The sequence below is a fragment of the Drosophila ficusphila genome, unplaced genomic scaffold, assembly GCF_018152265.1.
Source record: "Drosophila ficusphila isolate 14025-0441.05 unplaced genomic scaffold, ASM1815226v1 contig_791, whole genome shotgun sequence".
NCBI lineage: Eukaryota > Metazoa > Arthropoda > Insecta > Diptera > Drosophilidae > Drosophila > Drosophila ficusphila.
The window spans coordinates 26,555,229-26,564,987 of record NW_025064737.1 but is presented as its reverse complement, the minus strand read 5'-3'; the positions used below and the strand labels follow the sequence as shown (position 1 = coordinate 26,564,987).

The following is a 9,759-nucleotide window of genomic DNA, read 5'->3' as shown; positions in this document are numbered from 1 at the left end:
TACTGCCGTGGAGTGTTTTTATTTTGGATGGGATAAACGTATGTATTTGCGTATGGTCATTACCTTCATTGGCACTTATTGGCATTGACTTTCTGGTACCCTTGGCTCCGCTCCCATTTATTTCTCGAAGGGAAGACCTCTACTTAAACGCCATCCAGCTTTTGATCGGGCAAAAGAGGCCGCCTCAATGGCTTTAAGAAGCAATTTGGAGGGAGCTATGAGCTATGAGTTCCCGGCAATTGGAATCTAGCGAGTGACCTCGGCCGCTCAAGTGATTCACCTAAGCCCAACTCGAGAGTACTGAAATGTAAGCGATCTCCGAACCAGGAACCCTTGAATCTGCGACGCGCTCCGGTGACTTGGTGTCGGTGACAGTCAATAGATTAGCGCAGCGCCAACGTAATCTGCTCTGATTAAATTTACAGATCCACTCCTTATCCCAGATCTATACTATCTGCTGCTTGGCCGCTCAACGTGGCGACGATGATGATGTTTATTCATAGAGTGACAGTCGTCGCTGGCTTAGTTTTACAGCGTCTAGTCGGGCGGCCGGGAACTGAATTTGCGCTTAAGTGCTTTAGTAAATTGTTAAATTGCTTTGTCTTTCGCTCGGACCAGTCCAGTATATGAAAATATGAAAATTGATATTATTGCATTTGCACAAGCCGAGCCAGCTGGACTCTACCTACCTCATTGCCGGCAATGTGTTCTCGGCTTGGTTTCAGTCACAGTTGACAGTCAAAAGCGGCAGCAGCTCGAGCAGAGCACAAAATACAATCGTTTATCTGATCTAATAAGCATATAGAAACAGCGCAAGAAGTACGGTGCCCAAACTCGAGATAAAACGCGAACGTCAAAGTGCAAGTGCAGTGGGAGTTGTTAAAAAAAAGGGGTTTAGTTCGGAGCCATAACCTAGGATTATCCCGCTTTCTTTGCCTTTGTCTGGGCCCCGAATTGTGTTTGTACTCCGAGTGGGATCTATTGTCTGTATTGTCTATCTTATCTGCTCGGAGGCCCACGATCTCGTGGGCTACTGGCTTATGGCCTCTGTAAAGATGGGATTGCATCTGCAATCGCCCCGAAGCCCCATATCAATCAGAAGAGTTCCTTTTGTGCAACTGTCAGCGTTCGAAATGTAAACAGTTTTACGACTATCCACATATTATACAATTCTCGCATTATTAAATGTCCATTACCCGTTTGTTTTGCGGCCCCAGTGATTAGCATGATGACCCACAGAGCCCTTATCAGTGCCAGTGGAGAAAGGTGATTAGATTCGTGGCCCAGCGGCAAAACATAACCTGCTCAACGGGGCAACCGTTCCGTCACATCCAGACCAATTTGGACAGGTTCGGAGTGCCGGCTCTCGCAATGGTTAAACACATTTGTGTAAATCAGATAGACGTTCTGTTATCAGTAATTCGTTTTATAATGCCCGTCTTGGCCTGATAAGTCGCCGCACAGCCGTTCGGGCACTCAGAACAGCACCGTCGTGTGTTGGCCACAGTTGATGAGCTCTCGCAGGCGCCACAACCAAAAGTTCAACCGTTTCGCGGCGGGATGTGAAAAGTGCAGCACAGCCGGCCAGAATCGTTTACATTTCCAAATTTCCCTCAGATTGGGATGAAGTCTAAAAACTGTTAACAAAAGAAAACTTAAAGCCGATTTACCAATTCAAAGTGAAAAGAATTTCATTAATAGACAATCAACTACCCACGTTTTTTGCTACAACAAATTGTGGTAAGTGATTAAATCAAAAAGTAGTGATAAACATAATATCTGGTTTATGTAAAACATCTGATATCTTTACGAATGGTCAGATATAATTGTTTTTGAAACGGAAAAATTAAATAAGACCGCATTTATTATGTTAACATAAAACTTAATAATATTTATGGTTCAAAGATAAAACTTAAGAGCATTATTGCTCTGCTATCTCCCAAGTAAACACTTCTTCTCCAAGTGAATAAACATCCATCAATAGGAAAAGTACGACTTAATGTTTAGAGCGGCAATCGTGAATGATTTTATGCTCTCCAAACAAACGAATCGTATAATTTCGTAGCAATTTGGAAGTTATGACTCAACGCGCTTTTATACCCACAATTTAAAGATTTTAACACCGGATTGGCGCCAACTGGCGTTGCGACGAGTGCTTCGTGAGGAACCCCCGATAATCAACCAGAGCTAATTGCCGAGCAATCTCCTCATCCGGCGGAGTTCTTCTGAGGCCCAGATGCCATAAAGATTAGCCTGCTTATCGGGCCCTACGACTGACTGGGACCTAGCCACTTTGAATACTGGTAGTGCAAGATGAGAGACAAGAAGGAGCAGGCGAACAGCCGCAAGGCCTCCCAGGTCTCGGGACACTTCTCCCAGATGGACGTGGACGACTCGGAGTTCAACGATCCCTTCCAAACGCTCATGGAGAAGGCTGGCAACCACGGCCGCTACCAAACCCTCTACAACTTCGTCTTCGTCGGCGGACTGGCCTTCTGCGGGGCCATGATCTACATGAACATCATCCTGGCCCTCAACATCCCCGATCACTGGTGCACGGTGGCAGGCAGGGAGAACACCAACTTCTCGCTGGAGGAATGGCGGGACATCACCCTGCCCAAGTAAGTGGAAAAACCCCAAGCAGATATCAGGAACTGAATCTCGTTTCGGAACAGACAGGCGGACAACCGTGGAAGGGCCACCTTCAGCAACTGCGAGATGTTCCAGACGAACTTCTCAGAGATCTCGGACTGGTCGGCTTGGAACATTAGCAAGCGGACAACAAAAACAGAAGGTAAATGGGAAAAAATCTGAATTAGATTCGTAAGTTTTCGTGAACATTTATAACCGGAAAGCTCCCTTAAAAGCATTTCATAAAAATTATTATCCCTGGCGTCTTTTCCAATAAATTAAAGTCTTAAAATTTATCAAACAACTCCCAAGTCACATGACTTTTTTATTCCCTTTATGTGCACTTATTTACTTGTGTTAACTTTCTGTTAAACCTCATCAAGTGCTGGGCTCACGGCCAAATGTTTATCGAGCGCCCCGCTTTCCGTCAAACAACTTTGAAGGGAAGGTAAATACATACGTTCACCGGATTAGTGGCGAAATTGCTTGGCATTTGGCTGCCGCCCCCGCTGTCTTATAAATATTTGCAACTTTGCACTCGAATGCGCTTTACGACCGCCACTCCATTCCGATCCCCTCCTGCTTTCAGCCTGCCGCGACGGCTGGAGCTACGACAGGACCTGGTACGAGAGCACCATCCCGACGGACCACAACTGGGTGTGCGCCAAGGATTTGTTCGTGACAAATGTGTTCGTGGTGGGTCGTGTGACGGAGGTGGCCGGCTCATTTATATTGGGACAAATGGGCGACTCGTAAGTAGCGCGACTTCCACCTAACTAAGTTATGGCAGCGGCGGTAATTGAATTTGTCCACTTGGCCGCAGCTACGGCCGCAGGTTCGTGTACTACATCAGCGTGGTGTTCTGCTCCCTGGGCCGCATTGGGTCCATCATGTGCACCAGCTCGTACACGTGGTTCCTCATCATGTCCGGCATCGTGGGCCTCACCGTGAACAGCCTCTTCCAGTCGCCCCAAATTATCGGCATGGAGATCTCGCGGGAGTAAGTTTTGCCAAAGTTTCCGTCCAACTTTTATTGCTGACCCACTCCAATTGCGTCCAGGGAGGACCGCAGTCGGATTGCCTTCTTCCAGAGCTGCGGCTGGTCCATCGGCACCACCCTGATGCCCCTGCTCTACTGGTGGCTGCGCCACTGGGACTCCTTTATGTGGCTCACCTCGGTGCCCACGGCGATGGTCCTGCTCTTCTCCAAGTAAGTCACGCATCCCAGACCCAAAATCCAATCATCTCCTGCCTTTCTTTTGTGACATTAATTAGTTCGTCTGTTGGTCAATTTCTTTTAATTATGAAATGTCACAAGTAAATACAATCAACATCACACATAATCCTGTAGATACCCATACCTTTAATCCATGTTTAAACTGAGCAATCTTGAATTTCCTGCACAGATACGTAATCGAATCGCCCCGATGGTTGATTAGCAAGCAGCGCTTCCGCGAGGCCATTGTCCAGCTGCAGAAGATAGCCAAAATTAACGGCCATCGATTCGACATGACCGAGAAGGAATTGGCCGAGATCTACAGCCGGGACAAGCAGGACGTCACCTACGGCATCGCATCGCTCTTCGCTGGCTGGCGGCTGGCCCGCAACACCATCATCATGGGCTTCAGTTGGTGAGGAACGAGAATAGACTGAGAGAAATACCTAAACCCTTAATCTTGTATTGAATCAGAACTAGGAATTCATTATTCTTATCAACAAACAATCAAAGTAAAATTTATTTAATTACCTTCCTTGATAATTGAAAGACATTCCTGATAAAGTTATTGAGGCTCTTTTATTTTAAAAGTTACTTCCTTGCCTAAAACCCAAAACAAACTCTTGAGATTTTACTTATTTTCCTGACTGTATTGAATGTTTCCCACCGAAAGCAATTTGCATGTCTAACTGCCGATTCACCCGATTGCAGGTGCGTGGTGGCCGTCTCCTATTTCACGCTGGTGCTCTTCAGCTCCCGCATGGCGGGCAACCCGTTCCTGAACTTCCTCTACCAGAGCGTCGTGGAGATCCCCGCCTACGTGGTGGGCCGCTACATGGGTGAGTGCTGCGGGGCGTGGCGCCACGCTGATTGGAGCAGTCCATCACCGGAGTCGTCTCTTTTATCCCGTTTCCCCAGGTGATACATATGGCCGGCGCTTCACCAACTCGGTGTCGTTTCTCGTCTCGTTCGTCACCTGTCTGCCCATCATCGTGTACTCGACGGACGAGCGGTACGAGAGCCTCATGATCTACCTGGCCACCTTCATCAAGTTCCTCAACGCACTCACCTTCTTCACGGTGAACCTGCAGTGCCTGGAGATCTACCCCACGTGCATGCGCCAGACGGGCGTGGCCCTGGGCACCATCCTGGCCAACGCCATCGGCGTCCTCGCTCCTTACCTGGTCTACCTCGGCACCACCGTGGACATCCGGGCCCCGTACTACATCCTGGGCGTCCTCTTCCTGCTCGGCGGCATCGGAGCGCTCTTCCTGCCGGAGACCCTCCACAAAAAGCTACCCGACACCTTGGAGGAGGCCGGTCACTTTGGCAAACACGATGTGAGTGCATCTAAACTCCTCTATTCAGTTTTCAGAGTGATATTAGTTCCTAAAAGGATAGATTCGAGTATACAAATCATAAGCAACATAAATTCGAAAGTCTTACGAGCAAACATGGCACTTAAAATATAAAAGCAGCAAGGCAATTTCACTGTAATTACTTTCTCCAAATTGGCAAGAGTTCTTCAACCTTCTTCCGCTCCGTGAGCATTGAGCCACGCTGGAGTTTTGCTGGCACATCTAATTTATAATCTAAATTATGCAAAGCAGCCGTAGCCTAATTTCATTTTTCACAAATTTAATTTACAGAAATTCTTCAGTCTGCCGAAACCGCCGCCGGCGGTGGAGACGGACGACAGCCTGTCATCCCATCCGGAGTTAACCAGGCTCAGACGCTCGGAGACGGCGCCTTGAAGCCACGAAGACCGGAATCCTCGAGACCTGCGAACTCCTCCATGGTTCTCGCTGGCAATCGATTCCCGTCGCCGTTCACCGCTCACGTTCCCCTTGTGATGTTACGTTAAGTTTGGCCCCAAGTATTGCGAATAAAGTATTGTTATGTAGGCAGCCGTAATAAGACCCGTATAAATCACAAATCAGCCGAACCGAACGCCCGACCATCGGCGCACAAAGAAATCCCGGCAATGAGTTTATCAGCGCATCTGTCAGAAATTTACAAATTACCTGGGGTGGCTAATGCTGTGGCTAATTTAATAAATGATGCGCCACCAGCACAGAGCACAGAGCACACATGGCGTATGCGTAATGCGCGGCAGGCGCCTGATTTATGCAAGTTATGTATCAATTTTTATCAACAGTTGCAGGAATTGAGCCCTCGCCTCGCCTGTCTCTCTCTCTCTGGCTGCGAGTTGGCCAAGTGCTAAACTGTAAGCAGCCACTAACACCGAAGCCCACCGACAACGAAAACGAGAAGTATTTCAGGGAATATAATTGGGTAAGACGAAGTGGGGATGCTCTTACAAAACGAAAGGGGTTGATAAAAAATAATGTCTAAACGGGAAAGTTGTAAGATAAAAGAAACAAATTTACTAAAAAGAATTAAGAAAACAATCTTGATCTAAAATGTTATATTTAAATGCATTGAAAATAAGCTAGTGCCTTTTAAATCCCTCCAGATTTTCACAGCTTTTCGCTGCATTTGGCAAGTTAAAACCCCTTCACAAGAGGGCTATAACCCTCCTTGAAGCAACCTTCTTGGTTCGGTAAAAAGTTTTACTCGTACGGCTTGCCAGGAACAGGACGTGCAACTTTTGTGCGCAAAGGTGTTTCGTTTTTCAAGTTATTTATTATGATTTATTTGCCAATGTGGCGCGCTGATGTGGCAACGTCTCAGGCGAAGGAGACTGAATCTTAGTCCTGCTGCTGCTCCTGCTGCTGCTCCTTCTAAGGGTAAGCAGCTCCAGCTACCAACTCCATCTGGCGTGGCTGCAGCGGCGATAAGTAAATTGTTTATCCTACTTGTGAGTTATGTGCTGCGACGGCCAGCCAGCAAGCCAACCCAAAACGGAGGATAAGAAGGAGCGGGAGCAGCCATTCAGTTTGATGATCATGTTGATGTTGGCCCTGGGTTGGACCTCTAGCTCGAGCTGGAGCTGGAGACGGAGCTCGGTAATGGCCGGGCCAGCTAACATTGTTATGCTTTCATAAACAGCTGAGCGCAATTTTCTGATAAGCCAGGTCCTGCGCCCCTTTCTCTGTGTGAGTGAACGTGGGTGTGAGTGTTTTCTGAGCCGGTGTCGGTGGCTATTTGTTTCAATTTATCATAAAAGGCAACGCCGGAAGTCAGCCAAGCTGCAGTTGAATGAACGATGGGGGCAGCGGACGGAGTCTTGAGGCGGCTTAGCCTCAGTAGTAAGACGGCCGGCGAAAGTCCTTGGCAGCCGGCTGAGCGGCATTAGAAGGGATTCCCGGGCATTCGCTTCGAGCAGCGAGGAGCGAGGAGCGGCCTTCTTAAGGACTGCATAAATACGGCTCACAATTATCGCTGTCGCCAGCCAAGGCTATTACACTGCAGCAAAGTCTGCTGAAAATCGGAACGAAGCTTCTTTTATTTAGAAAGCGAAGCGGATCAAAAAATATAACTTTAATCTGAGTACGCATTCTTAGCTTTACTATTTAAAAGTAACCAAGGTTTAGACGCGGCTCTTTCTCTCCAGTGTATCCAAATTACCCCCCAGCTTCGGCCAGTCTTGAGGACCAGTCCTTCGCCAGTCCAGCTCGTCCTGGGCTTTCTCGTCCTGGCAGTAATGAAAACAAATGCCCGGCCATTTGCAGCAACAGGGACAATTAAAGAGGCAAACATTAGGAGACTGCAATGCCAGCCAGCGCAGGAAAAGTAAATCTGCAGTGCATTGCCGCTGCAACGAGGCGAGGCTCTACTACAAATTTTCCCGGGGTTTTTCATATTTCACGCAATTGAGAAGGAGCCAAACTATTTGCAATATTTCAGGCTGCCACACGAACGAAATCCAGACATGAAAAATGCAATGCTTGCTCGGGCTTCCTTCAGTGGCTGAAAGTGGGCGGAAAAGTGGAAATGTGGAAATGTGGAAGGCGGAGTGGAAAAGTGGGTGGGATTGGGCGCAAGAAGCGGGTGCCACAACAGTGATTGCGCTTTATTTGTGATAATAAAACACACCATCGCGCCGCGACGACGACGACAACGCTGGAAAAGTTCGGTGGGATGGATTGGGGGGTGGAAAGCCGGGGGAAAATCGAACCGCGAAATTGCAACAAACTGCGCGTGCATTGGCCTTCACGAAAAGGGTCAGGACGAAAGGGCGGCGCCGGGGAAAGAGAGCAGAAGTCAGGCCCTTGCCGGCGGGGTAAGAATATTTAAGCTGCAACATCGTTGCAGCAAATATTAAAGGAAAACACGGACGGCAGCGGGGCGCAAAAGGATTTACTGCATATTTCATGTTCACAACGAACCAATTTTACGCTCTTCAAATCCTATTAGTCAATGGCCCTGTGGGGATGCACCACCACCACCACCAGCGGCAGAACCACCGGCAGCAGCACCACCAGCAGCCGCACTACACGTGGGGAAAAGTGTAATAATATATTGGTTGTTCACTGAAGTGATGTGAATAAAATCAGATTTTATTGTTCGGATGCCTTAGAACTAAATCCTTTTATGATCAATCATTCTTATCTGAAAACTACGTAGTTATTCTACATACATCTGCTATAAAGTAATTAATATATAAATATATTTTTATATTATATACAATATTTGAATATAATTTAATCTCTGTGCATCGAACAGGAACTCCGGCGGAATCAAGCAGGACTTTCAGCCAAGGCAGCTGTTTCGGCAAAGGGTTGAGATCGACCAGGGTGGAGTGGGCCGGCGCGGAGTGGGTGGTGCAGGGTGATTGGTGATGCCTCGGCTCAGATACTGCGATTTACTGGCACACACTCGAGTACACGTATCTATAGATATACTCGTATCTTTATGTACGTACTATATATAAGTAAGACTCTGGCCGGGTCAGCTTAGTGTGTCTGGCATTTCCGCACGATTATGCATGTGAGTGGCGGTGTGGTGTTCGCCTGGATGGCTGGCTGGTTGGGTGGTTGGGTGGTGCGGCTGGTGGGTGGGGATAAGCCCAGTGGACAGCCCGCAAATGCCCGCCTGGAAACGGTTCTCATCAATCTAGTTACTTCGAGAGCATGAATTATGAAAAACGTGCAAAATGCAAACGGAAATTAAAATTTATAAAAAAATGCGAGATACGAAGCGGGGGTTTGGGGATTGGAGGGGAGCTTCCAGTTGGTTAGACAAATGCGCTTTGTTGGGGCCCTCGGCACACGGAAATCAAAGAAAACACTAGCCCGAAAACCCGAAATAACAAATGAAAAAGCCGGGAGCGGAGCTAGGGAAATATGTTTGGGAAAATTAAACATATTATCCCTGACTCCGGCCGCTTTTCCTGCACAGCTGTTGAAAAACAAACCTCAACTTTGGCCGCATGCGGCATTTTTGTCAGGGTCCTGCTGCTGTCCTTTATTAATTTAACAGGCCATGGCAGTGATGCGAGGCGACTTTGACTACAACTTGAACTACAACGGTCTGGATGGAATAGTAGGGGGAATCATGAGGGGACCAGCGACGGAATTCAACAAGCCATAAAACATATGAGGCAGCCGAGTCGCATGCATTTTTCATGAGCCGCTGGCTTTTGTGCCCATCACAATCATCGGACCAGCCCCGAAAAGTCCCCGACTTCCATCCTCCTGGCGACGCCGGCAATCATCATCGCCACTCGTCCTCGTCCGCTCCGGCGGAGTCAGCTGGAGGACTTCTGCTCCTCCTCCTGCTCCTGCTGCTGCTGCTGACTTCTCCACTCTTGGCTACACTTGAACTTACAATGACACGTTCGAGGTTCGAATAATGTGCGGATCGAGGGTTCGGGGTGGCCTGCATATTTGTTTGGGAATATTCGAGTAGAAACCTGCCACTGCACTCCCATCTCTGTTTTTTTGAACTCGTACCCCGCCTTACCCTTAGTTTTCACACAAATTGCTTTCATTTGTTTTAATAGGATA

General features: G+C 47.9%; 1 protein-coding gene across 1 annotated transcript; it reads left to right on the top strand.

Annotated features, from left to right (window-relative positions):
* The first annotated feature begins 1,453 nt into the window (after window positions 1–1,453).
* LOC108099590 (carcinine transporter) lies at window positions 1,454–5,761 on the top strand. The gene is made up of 10 exons (XM_017203198.2): window positions 1,454–1,740; window positions 2,114–2,621; window positions 2,676–2,794; window positions 3,221–3,383; window positions 3,455–3,631; window positions 3,692–3,841; window positions 4,038–4,262; window positions 4,559–4,686; window positions 4,766–5,187; window positions 5,497–5,761. The coding sequence occupies exons 2-10, from the start codon at window positions 2,314–2,316 to the stop codon at window positions 5,599–5,601; spliced, it is 1,797 nt and encodes a 598-aa protein (XP_017058687.1). The 5' UTR covers window positions 1,454–1,740; window positions 2,114–2,313; the 3' UTR covers window positions 5,602–5,761.
* Window positions 5,762–9,759: the final 3,998 nt, after the last annotated feature.